Here is a 17,445-nt window from a genome sequence, read left to right on the forward strand (position 1 = left end):
TGTTAAACCCTAAATGTGTTTTGAAAGGAGGTTTAAATAATGCAGAAATATTTACCACAGATATTTACTGCCTCTTTTTGCGCAAGACTGCGTTTCTCTTGTTTCCTTTAAAGATCTTTGCTGGAGTTCCTCCAGTAAGACCAATGACATCCATAACATCTCTGCCAGCACCATCTGGGCCATGCCGTGCTGTAAGTACCAAGGGCGACATGTGGGGTGGCAGACCCAGACCCTTGGTCACTGTAAGCCAGCAGAGCTCTGCTGAGGTCTCTTCTCTGGTTCTTTGAGTTCAGATGGGCCATGGGTTTGCAAAGGCCTGTTCCAAAAGCCTCCTCTGCCCCTAGGCTGTCCTTGGGAAGGGTAGATCTGATCCCCCACAGTTTGCACACTGTTGACTTTTCCCTACTATTATACATTCCTATCTTGATTTTTCCAAGAAGACATTTGGCAATTGCTTGGAATGGAAGGCTTTTGGTCCCTCCTTTCTGTTTTCTTTGGATTGAAGACATGGAAAATGGCACACACAATATGCTAAATACTTTTATTAATTTCACACAGTTTATGAGCTACTCTGTCTCCTGACCTGTGGCAGCAGCAAATTAAGCTGGAGCTGACCTTTCTCTAATCTGCAAATTGAGAAATTTGTTGGTTATATCCCTTAGTTATGAAACTGGGATTATTCTAGCAAGGATAAAAGATGAAGGTCATCAACTGCTCTGGCTGAGTTCCTCACCAGCTGGGAGCAGGAATACATTTCCCTCTACTGTAAAATTAGCTGGGCGCATTGTGGGACAGTGTTTACTGTCTCTTTTAAATGCTGTGCTTAAAGCCAGGATGTTCTTTTTTTTATGTTCTGAGTAGGAAAATAAAGCCCCTGGCACCACGCTCTGTTACTGTAGGAGTTAATATGTGGTTTTGCATCCAGGTCAATTCCAAGGAGATGTGATGTTTGCAGGTCATTCCTCATATACGAGCTTGTCCTACTTGCGAGCAACCTTGCAATTCTGCTTCTGCTGGGGACTGTCACTTTGTCAGGCTCATGTTTTCCTCCCTTTCTCTCCTGAGCAGCAGCTGGAGATCCCTTTGTATGCTCCCGTAACTCTGTGCACAGGAAATGAGTCACAGGGTCCCCATCAGTGCCTTGTTGCCGGCTGGCGAAGCCCCAGTGTCAGACAGTCCCCTTCTCCACAAACCCGTCACAGCCGGCCCCAGCTGACACCGCGACAGCGTGTCTGAGACGCCTCCCTCTTCTCTCTTTTCCATCTGTCTCCTGGGGAAAAGCACAAAGAACATCGTTATCTGCTGTGACAGGCAGGGTTATGCAGAGAACTCCTCCTGGAAAGCAGATGGGACAATTTGAGAGTGGACAGGAAGATGCGCTAAACAAATCTGGACCAGCCAGTCCATCAGGCAGGTGGTAGAGATGACACGTGTGTCAGCAACGGAGAGGTAACCACCATCCATAGGCCTGATATTTGACTTCTAAACTGATAAAACTCCCATGCAGGAGATCTGGGAACTCAAGGACGTTGTTTGATGCTTTGTATTTACTGCTGTCTCTACTGAATGGTAAACAATATAAAACCAGATCATCCTGTACAATGCTGTTTCCCTTATGGGAGTGGCTTCAGCTGAATACATATACTGTTGAGTAGGATTCTGAAACAATTCCTGAAAGGAGGTTGTAGCATGGAGGGTATTGATCTCTTCTCCCAAGTAGCAAGTGACAGGACGAGAGGAAATGGCCTCAAGTTGCGCCAGGTGAGGTTTAGATTGGATATTAGGAGAAATTTCTTCACGGAAGGGGTTGTCAGGCATTGGAACAGGCTGCCCAGGGCAGTGGTGGAGTCACCATCCCTGGACGTGTTTATAAGACATTTAGACAAAGTTCTTAGGGACATGGTTTAGTGCTGGAGTTAGGTTATGGCTGGACTCGATGATCCTGAGGGTCTCTTCCAACTGAAACCATTCTATGGTTCTATGATTCTGTAAGATGTCAGAATTTCCTCTGCAACTGTGAATACAGTTTGCGTGGCCTCCCTGGCCCATCCGATTAGACACCTTGAGCTCAAGAAATAGTTAATTGCATCTGCAAGATAAATTAGGGAAAATAAATGGCCCTTGAGGCCTGTGAGCAAGTTTCAGAAATATTAACTGCTGCTTTCTTTGATCTGTTCATAAGAGGAACTGGTGGCTGTTTCTGTGTTTGGAAATAAACTGTGGAAAGGTGCCTCGTCCAGAAGAAACTGGACTGTGCAAGGGGAGGCTCATGCTGGCTGAGATGCTGAAATTGAGGGCAAAACGCCCTCCAGCAGGCAGAGCTGCACTCCTGGAGAAGGGTGATTTTCCTGGCCCTCTCCCCTGTCCCTGCTCTTACATGAAGCCTGGGAGAGTCCAAGGTTGGTACATGGCAGTGCCTCAGAGCACGCACAGGGACACTGCTCTGCCATCTCTTCAGACATCAGAAAACATCCCTATTAATACAGTCAGGGAATGTCTTCCCTGTCCAATGGGGAAAGGTCTTGGAGGTATATTATGAAAAATATGTTTGCCATAACTTTATCTTGACATTTCCCATGACATTTTTCATAGTGTTTACTCACAGTCACCCAAATCTCCAGGTATTTTTTTCTCAGAAAATGGAAATTCTTTGATCTAGGGCTGTTGAAAGCACACAGAGACACAATGCAGGGCAGGGAGAGGAAAGGGGCTTAGAAATCCCTGGCAGGAAGTGGGACAGTCTTCCCAGAACAATTTCCATCTCATCGGATTGCAACCTTTTCATGTTTGGAAGGGAAAAATAAAAGGCTTTGGCCCAATAAAAGCTCCAAGTCCAGTCTGGAAGAGTTTCTTTTATTTTCTATGTTATTAGGTGCTTATCTCCATCCCTGCTAGACTGTGAGAACATGATAACAACCATAATGTGTCTGGCTGCCCCTTATGCGTCTGACTGCCTCTCCATCACCGTAATGCACGGGGAGGATACAACAACAAGCAGACCTCAAAGGTCTGCTGGGTTCAGCCCTCATTGCCTTGACCTGCTCTGGAGCCAAAGGTTTGTAGCAGCCTATAGAAACGCCTCAGCCCTCTGTTTAGTGTCTCTCTTTATAAATAATCAGGCACCTTAAGGCAGACAGGGAAACATTGCTGGGATGCTGCTATTTTTTGCAGTCCTCTGGATTTGAAGCATTTGCTTTGCAGTTCACCTTTTAAAGGCCAAAAATGCTGATGAGCCTTAGATGAGGCTGGCCCTCGGCATCCTCAGGAGCCGTGTCTGGCATCAATTGTGAAAATCTTGCGAGAACGACTAACATGGTCCAGGGCTGCTGCTCCCTGTGCGAATGCTCCGGTCCCCTTGCAAAGCCCAGATGCGGACATAGGTGCCTGTCTATGTAGATGAACCTGCAGTGCTGGCCACTAACATTTGTTCCATGTGCACCCCTCCTGTTAAGGTTAATGGGAAGTTGTTCTTAAGGGAAATTTTAAAATACCTTTTTAAAGAGACAATTTTAGATCAACTGTTATTCATTGTCTTTTAGGCTGTTTTCCTGCTGTTCAGTGTAAAGGGGTGTAGACCGAGGCTAGGCCCTGTGGGTTTATAACCCTACTGACTTTAAAACATGCCCATTGTAAAGTTTGCGGAGGGGGAGTGGAGTTATATGAGTCAAGGACTCCATCAAACACAAAATCAGAACAGCTGATCATGAAACAAAGGGAACGGGGTTTTTTTTTCCACGCTTTTCAATTGAAAAAGTGTATTTTCCAGCAGCCATTCTGCCAGACCCTCTGCAACTTGCAAGAACCTGAACAGCTGTAACGAAAAAGAGAACAGTGGAAATAAGTCTTGTATTTTTTGTTGTGGTTTTGTCCTCGTTGTGCCTTTTGACAGCTGTTCTTGTTGCAGTGGGAGTTTCACTGCAGCTCAGGGCACTGAGCAGCAGGGCTGGGTTTTATGGTCCCAGCACCACTTTTCTCCTCCACCCACTTCATTTCATGCTGCGTCTTTGCAGGTGGCAGACCCCGCCTCATGACTTTGTGTGGGCTGAGGGCATCCAGAGAAGCCTGAGATGTTTAACTAGCAGCTTTTCTGGGCAACTGAGCATGCCAGGCACCTTGCTCATGTCCTCAGTGATGAACACCCCTAACTACTCTCCTGGAGAACCAGAAGGGAAGGCTCAGCAGGTCAAATCTGATGTCCCCTCACACCCTAACCCAAGTCTGACAGGACAGAAAATTCCTAGGAGCGGTTCAGAGCCGGTGGGTGGGCAGTGGCAGCAGGAACACAAGGGTTTTGGGGCTATATGTGCTACACAGGGCACTTTCTGCTGTCATAGAACCATAGAATGTCCTGAGTTGGAAGGGACCCACAAGGATCTTCGAGTCCAACTCCTGTCCCCGCACAGGACAACCCCAAAATCTGTACCGTGTGTCCGAGGGTGTTGTCCAGTCTCTTCTTGAACACTGTCAGACTTGGGGCCGTGACACCTCCCTGGGGAGCCTGTTCCAGTGTCCAGCACCCTCTGGGTGAATCCTCCATGGGCAACTGTGGGCGAGTGAAGCCTCCACTGACCTGTCAGGAGAGATCAGCCCAGCAGGCTTGCCTGCCTTGGCGAGACACAGGGATGACCTCTGTGTCTGCAGCTCGTGCAATATTTATGCAGCTGTTCTGGTAAACTGCATGTTTTTTCACTCTTTGTTAGATGGATGAGTGCCCCTCAGCTCTGGCAGCCTTGTCCCTCCAGACAGCTCTGTGGCTGCCTAAAGAGAGATTATGAAGCATCATTTCCACAGCATTGTGCATATTAAATAGGTTGCAGAGAGCTCACACACAAATGTGCGCTGGTTTGGGAATGCACAAGCTAGCAATGTTGCAGTTTGATAAAACCTGTGGGTCCAAGAGATATTATACAAGCGTTAGCTGAAACTGCAGTGAGCAGGTTTAACTGCCAAGGAAGGAGGGATTCATGGTGAAGAGTGACAGCCCTTCCCTAAATCAGAGGAAATACCTGGGGAAAGATGAAAGTATGGCAAAATCTGAGGTCTTTGCCTCCAAGCCATAATTTGCTTCAGCCCAGGGTGGGCTCAGGACATGTGTCCCTTGGGAGTCCAGCCCACTCCAGCCCCTGTGCTGCTGCCTGCCTTGCAGGGAAGAGTAGGAGAAGGAAGAGGAGAAATAGAATGAAGAGGAGGAAGAGGAAGAAATCTCCAAGGGCTTCCCTGCAATGTAGTGGGAGGTGTGGAAAGGGGGACACAACGACTTTAGGGTGTCCCCAAAAGATTCCTTCTTGCCAATGCAACGTGCCTCCTGTGCTTCACCTTTACGGTGCTGCACTGAAACCTCAGTTACATGCTAATGCTCAGTCCCAGACTGCTTTCTGCGTCGGCGTCAGCAGGAAATTAATCTCTGCCCTGTGCCAAATGTGGGTGTGTGGGAGAGCCCCTGCCTTCAGTCACTGGGCAGGGACTGAACTGCTCATTAAGAGCCCAGGCTGAGGCTGTCAGGACCACCCTGAAGGGGGATTTGCAGACATGCCTTGCATTAATCCTGTCGCTGTTAAAACAGAATCACACAGAATCACAGAATGTTAGGGATTGGAAGGGACATCAAAAGATCATCTAGTCCAATCCCCCTGCTGGAGCAGGAACAAACCAGTGGAAGAAAGTACCTGATCCTAACACAAGACACTTGTCTGCATCTTAATCTTGGAGCTAGGTGTCTCGGTGTTGCCTCTCCATCTCTCCTGACATTTCCCTCTGTGCCGCTCCAGCATCTTGCAGGCTGCACCAAGCATGTTTAAAGCCAGCTTTCACCCATGGAGAAACTCTAGAGGATATTTGGTGGCAAGTAAAGTGACACACAGAGACCACAGCCCTCCAAATGATGCCTTTACTGGTGCACTTTTAAGGGGAGTGCAAGGAAGCATGCTGGATTTTTACTTCTACTTATTGCTATTCACTCATGGAAAACAGCAACTATAGGCCATGAACAGGTTACATGCATATGCATTTTCCCATTTTCTGCAACCTGGTTTCCCATGACAGCTACAGTACAGATAATGTTAGCGCAATGACAAACTGTTGGAATGTACTGAATTCCACACCTGCTTGGTAGTGACTTCTCTGGCAGAGGGAAGAGCACCTCAGGAGCAGCACATAGAGAAATTATGCTGAAGAGTTTCTCTCCAGAAAGCAGAGCCCTCCAAGCAAGAACCCTTATGTAATTATGTGGGGTTTTTTGACTCTAGATCCTAAGAAACTCTCTCTTAAATAGTATGTTTCTTGCTAGTTCGTTCATCTGTGAATTTCCCTGGCAGGTACTGTATAAATAGCTCTGAGGCACAAGCGATCCACGAGTTCTTTTCAGAATACAGTATTGAGTCATTTTAAAGCCTCCTACTGTAGCTCTTTTAAAGGTGAACTCATTATTTTAAGTGTAAGAGTTCTGTCTCAGAAAGAATGAGAAAATCCCGGCTTAAGTTGTCCTTCCAACAAAGTACCTTGTTTAAAGGAAAAAAATCACTTGAGCTGGCCAGTGAAGTGAGCAGATGACATCTGCCCATCCCTGCCGCGGGTTGTTCTGTTCATCACTGAGAGGCTACGCTGCTTTCTAGAGCCAAGAACAGAAAATAGTGTTCCTGATTCCCAGGAGTCCTTTGCCATGTAGGGCAGAGCGATCCAGCTGGATCCCTCCAGCCATCCTTTCTGCCTGACCCCAGACAACACTTGGCTTCAGTAATTAGGGCAGAATTAGGGCAAGATCCCTAGGGATGGAGGCTGCCGGAGCAGGGCTTGCACAGAGGGAAGAACTCATATATATATTGAGCTGAACCTACTTTCCCACCTGGAAATTGTGTCTGAAGGGAATTAGGGGATTTGATATACTTGTACAGACCTGGCATCACAGCAGGTTATAGCAACAGCTCTGTCATTGCCCCCGGATATATAGAAATATCAGATATGTCTACAGTGCATATTCAGATAAACACCTGCTCTCGGTGCAGTGGCTATCAAAAGCTTTCACTGACAGAGACTTAAAAACCAAAGCAAGTAGGAAGACCAAAAAGGTGATTTTTCTAGCACCACTGCCCATGGAGTGCAGTCTTAGTTGCCTGAGGAACAATACAACGTGGCTATGGTTCTGATTGCACACATTAGATGAATAACATATTTCATTGAAACAGTAGGAGACCTCTTAAACAGACTGAAATGTAGTGACCTGCTACAGAAACCACCTGAGACAATTCTCTTGTGCAAAATACCACTACACTGCTCATGCATAAGCAGTTAAGGGCCGTTTCATGCATTAGTTTTTGGTATGGATTGACCCCAGCACAGCTTTCAAGGGGTGAGTCAGGACTTAATTCCCCATTATATCAGACCAACAAACCTTTTTTTTTGGGTGGCAGGGTGCAGAGACCATACTCTGAGATTGTATGCAATTCAGAATTGGGATATGTGACCAGATTAAACCTGTGTAGGGAGTTTTAATAAGATACCTGGCTGGAATTTTCCTTCCTTTTGTGACCCAGACATGCCTGGCTGCCCTGCCCAGAGCAGCTGTCTCCTTTGTTAGATGCACTGTGTACACATATATTGGAATTAGTACTGTGTCTTCAGTCCATCTTCCTGCAATGTGGCATCCAAATTCTGCCCTCAGCATGAAGTGCAGTAGTGGCCTGTCCCTCCTGCAGTGTCAAAGGAACGTGGGTAAATCCTGCAAGCCATAAAAATCTATAACTTCTCTTAAAGCTCAAGGTGAAAATTAAAAATAGCCGTTTGATGCCTGTGACTTTTGATGCATCTTTAGTGTGTGCTTCTGCTGACACGAGCCGTGTGAGTCACACATGCCACCAGCACCCTGCAGCATCCCAACGCACTTATAGAGGTTCTTCTTGGGGCACTCCTGTCACTTCTCTTTCACTGCCACATCTGCTGTAAGATGGACTGAGCCAGGAGCCACACATCAGCAAGATGAAAAGGTGATGTCCACAGGAATGCAGTTTACCTGGGGCTCTTGGGCTGGGACTGACACCATAAGTGGGAACAATCTGCTGAAGATCAGACATCCTGTGCTGTGTTACAGATGGACAACGATGTGCTAAAGTCTGTGGTCTTAATGGCTGCTGCTGTTGTGATAAAATAAAATATCAAGGTAAAAAAATGCTCCTTCTTAAGAACTAAGTGAATACATTTGAATCCATCTATTATTGAAAAGGCAATAAAGCGATATATTGTGGTGCATCTCCTACAGAGACAACCTAATGCATTAGTGCATTGCTCCTTGCCTCAGGAGGTTACACAAATCCAACTCAGAGTTACCTTCCTGGTGAGCTAAGGTACCCAGGATGGCTGAAAATATGTTGGGAATTGCCATGCATGGCCATGAGCACTTGGGGTACAGTGGAGTTGAGATGGAGGTGCAGGCAGAGAAGCACATGTCCTCCTCCACTCACTGCAGCAGCTTGATGTGAAGAGAGAAAAAAAAAGGAAAGTGAAGCTAAAGATCAGTTGCATTTTATGGATGGAGGATTACTGGTGGAAGGAAATGCTCCTTCGTCAGTTTAAATCAGAAGAAAACATCAGGTTATTTGATCTGACATCCTGCAGAACTCATGCTTAAGGATTTCATCTTATGGTGCTATGGCAAGGTCAAGCTCACTCTGAGAGTAATTACACTGGAAGCAAGTGTGTGTTTCTGTGCATGTCCATATTTGAAAGGGATGGGAAATAGAAGAAGCCTTTTCATTTATTCCTAGTGTATATTTGAAATAAGCAACTCCCCTTATTTTGTCTGGTTCTTCAACATTTTCATATGGATTGTAATTCACATGTGCTGCCGCTTCCCATAGTGAGTAGGGAAGTACCAGGGCCAACTGAATAAACAGATGGAGAACTGAAGCAGGGTGCCCAAAGCCACACACTTCTCCCAAAACCAGGCACACCATGAGAGTTTGCAGCCCTATATCATCTGCAGGCTGCTTGACCCCATTCCTCTCTTCTGTACCATGCACAAGAGCGAAAACACACCGAGACTTCTTTATCAACTCCTATTCTGCTCTGTGGCTCAAGGCAGAACACAATTTCATAGCACTTCTTTTAATCTTAGACAACTTCTGTGTGTAAAAATAAAGTGGTTAGGGCAGGAGGATAAAGCAGCACTCACAAGTGTTTTCTTGAGTTCCGAGCAACTGGGTGGACCATCCAGACACCAGTGCACCGATACAGAAACAATGCTTCTCATCACTTTTAGAAGGATTTTCCTTGATAATAGGGATATTTGTTATTCATAATCTGCTGCTGGTTATTTTCATCATCAGCGGAAGGAGATGACATTGTGTGAGTTAATTGTTTAGTTCCACGGTGGCTAATGAGTAGTGTATATATTGCAAACCAACAATTTGCTGTAGCTCCACAGGAGAGAACCTATTAAGTGCTCGGTGACAATGTGCAAGTAATGAACATATTTATAGAAAGCAGAACTGAGGGACAATAAAAAGGCCCTGGTTTCTGGCTAATTTATTCAGAACTAACAATCTGATAGTAAAGGAGGTCCAGATTAGAAATGTAGATTTGCCATTTGGGAACTCAAATGAAATTCCCAGCTTTTCAAAAGTTCAAGCCTTTCACAGGTCCTATTGAAAACAGTGGGAGGACATCTGTGAAAGATGTGGCTGTTCAGCGTCTGGTTAAAAGCAATCCAGCCTCTTTGTCTGGCACTGGTGATACAGTTCCCTCCTAAGGAAATTTCTTGCCAGCATGTTTTCAACAAAGCAATGTTCGATTCTTATATCCAGCCCTCAGAAAACTATGGATCCCAGATAAGCACACTCAGAAAATGTCTGTCTTGTTATTATCATATCTGGTTTATAATATCAATCAAGGTCAAGGCACTACAGAGACTGGGACTCTATGGACCTGTAGTAAGAGACATCTTTCCTCTGACGTGCTCAGAACTGAAATAGTAAACGGTCCTAGTTACACTGATGCAGCTTCTTTGTGTTCCCCATTTCTCCTTCAGTTTCTGCCTCTGTCTTTTCAGACTGTGTCCATTTGTGGCAAGACTATCTTCTTTGTTCAGCTTTCAGCATACTGGAGTATAAATCACTATTTGGTCTCCTAGAGTTTATTGAAATTCAAATAATTAGTAATAACAGTAAGTGCACTACAGTTAATGAATTGTGTGGTTGTGTGCAAGTGCATGTTTTTTTGTAGACTTCAGGTACCATCACACCAGATGTGCACCGGAGCGGCAGATTACATTTTTAAGAGCATTTATCTTTGGACACTATAGCTTGAAAACCAGGCTTGTCCATTTGACAAAAACTATTTTGGACCTAATTTGAGCACCCTACACTTACGTATTCGAAGAACAATGTCACGTGGAGACAGGTGAAGCTCTTACATCCTATTGGCACCACATGAGACAATAAACTCACATGCAAGCCATGGTGGCTGAACACCAGTGAGAGCAGCTGTATCTCCTCACCTGGATACCAACAATAGTTGCTACTGCTCTACCTCTCCTTTTAGTGAGCACAACACAGCCTTTGAAGAGCTCTTGAAATTTCTCTTTGCTTTTTAGGAAACAGGCAAGGCTTTCCAAGCTTTTTTAAAGGGTATCTCACTGTAACTGTGTTAAATCTCGATTTTTAGAGGTGAGTTTCATTGACCCCTCAACACAGTGATCAAAGGATGTTTTCCACACTTGATAGGAGTGACAGCCTTTGACTTGAAGTAGAAGGATAAATGAATTAGTTGGGTGATAGGTTTCTTTCTTTCTTTTAAACACCCAAGCCAGAATCAATCCTTATAGTGATAAGGTTTAGTGTGCTAAATTCCCTTGGCATTGCTAACTTGCTTTTTCTTTATCCTTTAAAAAAATCCCCAAGCAGATATAGCTAATGCTGTGTCGCATCCCACGCACTCGTGTTGCTCCTGCAGTCTGTTGCTTTTTCAGATTCACACACACATTTGCATTTGCAAGCACCACTATTGCTTTGCAGTAAACACCGCTCGTGCCTCTCTCTTAAGAGGATCCAGATGTCTTTCTCTCAGCATGGTGTATTTATTTTTAGAATTTTCTGCCCATTGCTGAATAATTGAATATTCTTTGCTTTTGTGTATAACCCTAGGTTCTCATCAGAGACATTGCGTTTTGGGGCGAGGACAGTGACAGGGAGTGAAATACATTTATCTTCCAAAATACAAATTTTATTTTGATTCTCCTGATTCCGTTAGGTCCCCACAGACAGATCTACGCTGTGAGTACTTTTCCCATAGGGCTAACTCTGCCTCTATCAGCCATGTGCTCTTTGATTGCATGTGGTACGTGCAGGTATTTGCTGGCCTTTGGGAGCTGAATAAGAAAAGTACTTTGTTTGTTCAGTAGCTGAAATGAAAAAAAAAGGAAAGAAGATTTTCAGCTTGTTTTTTTTTTTTTTTTTAGCAAAGGAAGGAACAATCCCGATGAAGGAAGGGGTCAAACTCCGCTCATTGGGAAAGAAGTGATGAGTGAATCCCAATCACACCAAAGGCTGGTGGAGTTCCCAGCGAGGTCGACGATCAGAATATCATCCTGTGAAGTTGTACAAGTTTAGTGAGGCCTGTAAAAGGGTGTGTGGATTAGTAAATGTGTTTATTCTTCCTACCCTTTCTGCCCAGTCTTTCTGTCATTTACACCTCAAACTTGGCTGTCAGAGCTGTTTCCCAGGGCCATAATAGTGTTGCAACCATGATGGCCTGAGGATCCATGGGGCAGAACTGGTAAGGAGAGATAACAACTTCTAATGGACCAGCTAATAGTGGTAGGGAAACCAGACAGACTTTCAGGCACAAGTGCTTCCTCATGTCCCCTCCCATTTGCCAGGGGCCTGTGTCCAGCATCACGGGCTGAGGATGGATGAGGGTTTGCATCTCCAGGGCACAAAGTTCCTGCTGCCCAGGGCAAAGGACCAGCTCCTCCAGCTCAGCAAAGACAGGTAGTGATCGTTGTAAGTGAGCAATTCTGTTGCACACCTGGGAAGAACGATTTTTTTTTTTTCTCACATGGTTTCTCAAATCAGGATCCTAATCAGATTCAGACAGCTATTGGGAGCGGACTCACAAGCAGCCTCTCTTTCCCCGGTTTTGCTGTATTAAAGAAGAAGGATTTTTAGCAATCAGCAGGCTTTTAGGAAAGATGTGTGGAAACTCCCCGGTGTGTGTCTTCTTGGAGGTCTGGAGTTATCACAAAGCAGTGGAAGGTCTAGCAAAATAGTAAAGACAACAGCATTATTAAAAATGCCATCTGAGTGGTGGCATTGTGCACAGTGTGATGTATACTTGAATAGAGCTATAAATGCCTGTTTATGAATGTACCAGCTTAATGCATGCTAAATAAGAGACATGAGTAAGGAGAAAATCAGGCCAAAAGCTGGTTTCACAGTGGAGACACTCAAGGACATTGGTTTCACATGAGACAACTGCAGAAGGGGAGAGAGAGAAAAAATATGTCCATATTACTGCGTTGTTTGCTACATGCAACCACATGCAAACCTCTGTAGAGCCATTAGGGTTATACATGATCCAGTCATCGCATGGGAAAAGGCTTTTTAAGAACCTGCCATGTGAATGGAAATGCTCTGTAATACACCCTGCTATGCCCTGTGTGCTCTTCGATCCCAGCAGTACCAGAGGGACATGTCTCACCCCTCCTGTGCTGTTTCTTTTGGCCCTGGCCCCACACATCTCATGGGGCTGGCCATGCCACCAGCACATCTTCTGCCTGACTTGAACCCTCTATCTCCTCTCCCTCTCTCTTCATAATGTGTTGCAGGAGGGAAATAATCTATTGGAGCTTGGTATTTTGCTGGCTTTTTTCAGAAGGTGATTTGATTTTTGATGGGCTTTCACCCTTTTTGTCTGCTTTATAATGCTGACCTGCAGATGAGGAGTTCTTGTAGGAGGAGACTAAGAGGATTATGAAGTCCAGTACTGGGCCTTTATCAAGGGGAGTTAGATAGACCTGTCATGCAGTGAGCTTTTATTTGGAAAATATTTATAGTCACTAGCAAAGGGCTGTGTTTTTCATCCTGCACAGGTGGTGACTCAGCTGGTCTCATGCATGTTGAAGATCAGGGGCTAAATGGGGATTTGATTTAGCATGTGCTGCTGTATCAGCTGTCGGCTGGTACACATGGTTTCCGTAAGCTCACAACTAATCAAAGCATGTGCCTGGAGCTGGGCAGAGGGTTCACATCTGATCCGTCACTGGACTGTTAGTTTGCAGGTGAGGATGTTGTTGAGGTAACGTGACTTTGGGTGAAGATTTATAACAGGACAAGTGCCAAAACTACCAAAACTGGGAGATGATGTTTTCAGTGCATCGCTTGTGGATGGAGCTGCTGGCAGCCAAATACTTCAGCTGATACACTGATACCCATCCCTAATGAAAGCTTTGACCACTGCATTTATATGCCAAAGTCAGGACTCCATCCCCCACCCTCAGTTTTCTTTGAACTCGCCTATGCAGAATCAATTTGCCCCATTTCCCTGCACTGGAGCATCAGCACTCTCTCTCGTGCTGCGTTTGGAGGGCAGACTCGGGGCCCCAGAGGAAGGATCTGGGGGTGACAAGCAAAGAGCAAGGACAAGGCTCTGGGCTGGTCCAAGCCGTGCAAGCTCATGCTGCCCTCTGCACTTACCAGGACGAGCAGCATCTTTAATCCCTGAAATGGCTGACTGCAAAACTCACTATTTCCCCCTAACAGTTACAAAGCATGGAAGTTTCAAAGCTAAAATTTGGAAACTAAAAAAGCATCTTAGATACTTATTATTATTATTAAGTGATATTGAGGATTATCACATTTGGTTACATAATAATTTCCCCTCAGCTGAAGCTTCTTAGTAGTTAATTAGTCAAGGATTTGAGGGAAAATATGTCTAAACCAGGGGTACCAAACTCATTTTCACTGAGGGCCACATCAACCTCACGGTTACCTTCAAAGGGCCGAATGTAATTCTAGGGTTGTATAAATGTAACTACTCCTACATTTGTATAGCCCTAAAATTACATTCGGCCCTTTGAAGAGGAGTAGCGGCAAAGCTGATGTGGCCCCTGATGAAAACAAGTTTGACACCCCTGTTCTAAACCGTTGAATATTTACTTGCTGGTCCACAATGTGTTCTAGTTTGTAGCTGCTGTTCTAAGATCCTCAAAATTTTTTTCTTTTAAAAGGTGGAAAAAATCCATGACACCACTTCTTGTTTTAATTTTGTATATCTTTATTCAGTGACCATGGATAGGGAGGGTTTGAGAAGCTGAAAGGTGGCTAGCAAGGAGATCACCAGTGGTGGTACCCACAGGCTATGCAAAGCCTCTTCCACCCAGCCAAAGAGATTCAGGTACTGCTCCTCCTTGAACTGCTTTTCCCTCGCTGTGCGACACAGGCAAAGAGCTTCTGTAAGCCGCAGTGTGGCTCCAAAGTTGCTCGGAGCTGAAGAATCCGAGAGATCTGCTTCATTCAGTGCCTGAGATACAAACCATCCAGCTTTTTTAACACCAGCCTCTGAGCCACATAACAACGTGCTCCAGCTGGGGCAGCCAGAGTGATTTAAAGCTACTGTTTCCTAACAAGCTTTGCAAAACCTTTGACTGCTTTGAGATGTGCAGGTGAACCGTGCAATTATAGAGGCTCGCTTATTTACTAGTGTCTCCCACAAAAACTCTTATCACAAGGAGAGAGAAAATCACTGGGTTTCCTTGGCTCAGAGGGGAAACCCAACTGTGAGCTGAAAATAGAGGATGTGACCTGACATTGTAAGTATCTGCAGATACATCTTTCAAAGCATAGCTGCATTTTTTCAGCTCAGTGTATACTTTTTTGAGATGTTCCTTATCCTTTAGAAGATATCTTCCCTTCTTTCTCCATCCTTCTCCTTTATGCTAAAAAATGCCTAATACAGATATCACTGAAGGAGCATTGCCAACTTTACAGGCTTCCCTTCTTATTTTTGCGTTCAGACACCAAGCTCACAGCAGTGTGATGAGTGGGTGCTAATTACGGAGAACTACATTTCAACAACAGAGCCTTACTGCTGGTGAATACAGAAAAATTGCTCATTAGAGCAGCGTGGTATTTAGTCAGATTGGCTTCCCTAGATATTAACATTCTGGCATTAATGCAGACTGGCAGTGTAACACTCGAATAAAACGATCTCAAGATAATATACACAGGAGGGCTTGTACAACTGTTGTCCAACCGGTGGGTTTTGCTGGGCATTTCTCCCAGGGGCTCCCACATGCTGCTTCGGCAAAAGCCCCATCCTTGGATTTCAATAACTTATATATACAGTTTCTTGGATTTTTATTTTTTTTTTTTTTAATAAGACATTCCTCATGAGGCATGGTGTATCATACATGTGATTTATTTCGCTGCAATGAAGCATGCTGTGCTTGATTATTTTCCCAGACATCCAGCTTTTAACCGCATTTTTGGTGTGGCTGTGCTGCCTCCGCGATGTAGGTGGCACGGCTGTCTGCTTGATGGCTCCGTGTACACAGTGAGGTGTGTGCAATGTTAAAACCACCCTGGAAAATGCCTTGTTTGTACCTGTTGCATGGAATAACATGACAAAGGAAGCTCAGTAAAAGCTGTTGTTTGAACACATAAACACTCTGAAAGCTTTAGGTGCCTTGCTTTAATGCAGGAAGACTGTGGGTTGGCAGAAGACTTCAACACCAATGTTTTCCTCTATGGTTTTACAAGGGCAAACACAGAGGCTGCAGTTTGGGTTCACAGCACTGCAAGCAGGGGTGCCTTTGCGTGGATGTGCCTCTCTGGCCCTCCCTCTGCAGCAACAGGGCCATCTCCAGCTGAGCTTCTTGCTTGGCTTTGCAGAGCTGCCCATGTCTCAAAAGCTGTGTGGGCAGAGCCAGCTGCATTGCAGGAGCCAAAGCCACAGAGAATTCCTCCATCCCACGTCTTCCTCACTTCCACCTCTGAGCTTACATCAGAAATAACCACTCCAGTGAGCTAACACAAGTGATATAAACACAGACAGAAAGGACATAACTGTTTAGCAGACAGCGGTGCTCATCTATCCACACATGCCAAGGTTTCCTCTTCTGCGACCCTCTGGGCTCCCCTTTGACTTGAACACCAGCCTTTTCTAATTAGCTCAGCTTTATCTAATTAGCACCCAAATGGGAGTGCCTCTCTCAGCTGCCTCTGAGCTTGCAAATTGCCCAGAGCTCAGGATTTATGTGGAAGAGCTTTTTCTAAGGGTTTGTATAGAGTTCCTTCACCTTTCTGCACTGGGAAGATGTGTGAGTATGTTCTGGTACTGATTTTACTTTGTTGATTAATACAGAAGACAGACAGTAGCTGCACTAAATTGCTACTGTCTCATCTAACCTGTTTCTTTACTGTGAGTTTACTGTGTGTGTATCTTTTTTTAATAATGGTCATGGTATTTTGCCCAGAGTTTGCCTTGGGAAATAGAGTGTGTCCTACATCCATATCTATTTTAAGATTCTGCTCTCTTGCCTGCTACCAGCTGAGGATGTGGCTGGAAGGAATGATGGTTTTATGTGATAAGAGGAAACACTGGATGTTTCTAGGGAGCCTGTGACTGTGAGATCCTGTATGTTTATAACCCAGAATATTATGCTCTAAGTGATAGTACTCATCTGACTTCAGCATTTTAAGATTTAGCACTCTGGTTTAACTAAATTGAATAAGATCTATTTGCAAAGAATGGAGAGGCACGACCTGGAAGCAAATTATTGTGTTTCTAATCTTTGTAGTAAGTTAACAAGTATATGCTTTTGTTTTGTGTTATAGCTGCTCAGATTTACTTGAGTTTTGAGGGGCTAGTAGAGATTATGTTATTTTAATGATAAAAAAATGTATGCTTAGTACAGAGCAGTGAAAAGGAATTGGGATTTTCCCCTCTAGATGGTTTAGACACTCCATGATTCTTTTGCGCTCTAGAAGCCGGCAGAGCCCCACAGAGCAGTGATGTTTGTGCTGCTGGATGCTCATGTTTGCGTGTAGCAAACATAGTTTTAAGCCAAGTGCATCTACATGGTTTTCCTTTTCCCAGTGTTGTTCAAAGGGGAGACTGAAGTGCGTTCCCAGCTCGTTGCAGTTGGTGATGAATACCTGGAGTACAGTCACATTAACGTTTTTCATATTATAAGGGTCTGTGTGGGGCTCATACTTGGAGCTGGAACTGCTAAGTGCTGTGTCCAGATTAAAATAGCTGAGGGTTACGTTCATTTTCTTCACAATTAAAACCACCAGAAAGAGCCACTGCTTGTTGGAAAAGCATGAAGTTGAATTTCATCTGCGTGGAAGCAAAGAAGAATTTGGAGCAGGAACATTTACAGATGCCTTTTTTAATGTTGTATCTCTTATGTTCGTGCCTGCGAGGGTCTCTGAGCCCTCAGCTATCCTGCTCAAA

The 17,445-nt window shown here is 44.8% G+C and overlaps 1 protein-coding gene across 2 annotated transcripts in view; it reads left to right on the forward strand.

Moving 5' to 3' along the window:
* RTN1 (reticulon 1) overlaps positions 1 to 17,445 on the forward strand; it is a 121,907-nt gene that overhangs the window by 22,871 nt on the left and 81,591 nt on the right. Inside the window, exon 1 of one of the 2 annotated variants that reach the window (XM_071809759.1) lies at positions 16,288 to 16,306. The exons of the other annotated variant lie outside the window; for it this stretch is intronic. Within the exon in view, the coding sequence (XP_071665860.1) occupies positions 16,303 to 16,306 (4 nt within the window). The 5' untranslated portion in view covers positions 16,288 to 16,302. Of the gene's footprint in view, positions 1 to 16,287; positions 16,307 to 17,445 lie in introns of those variants that run through there. 2 annotated transcript variants of the gene reach the window in all.

Source organism: Patagioenas fasciata, chromosome 5 (genome assembly GCF_037038585.1).
Source record: "Patagioenas fasciata isolate bPatFas1 chromosome 5, bPatFas1.hap1, whole genome shotgun sequence".
Lineage (NCBI taxonomy): Eukaryota > Metazoa > Chordata > Aves > Columbiformes > Columbidae > Patagioenas > Patagioenas fasciata.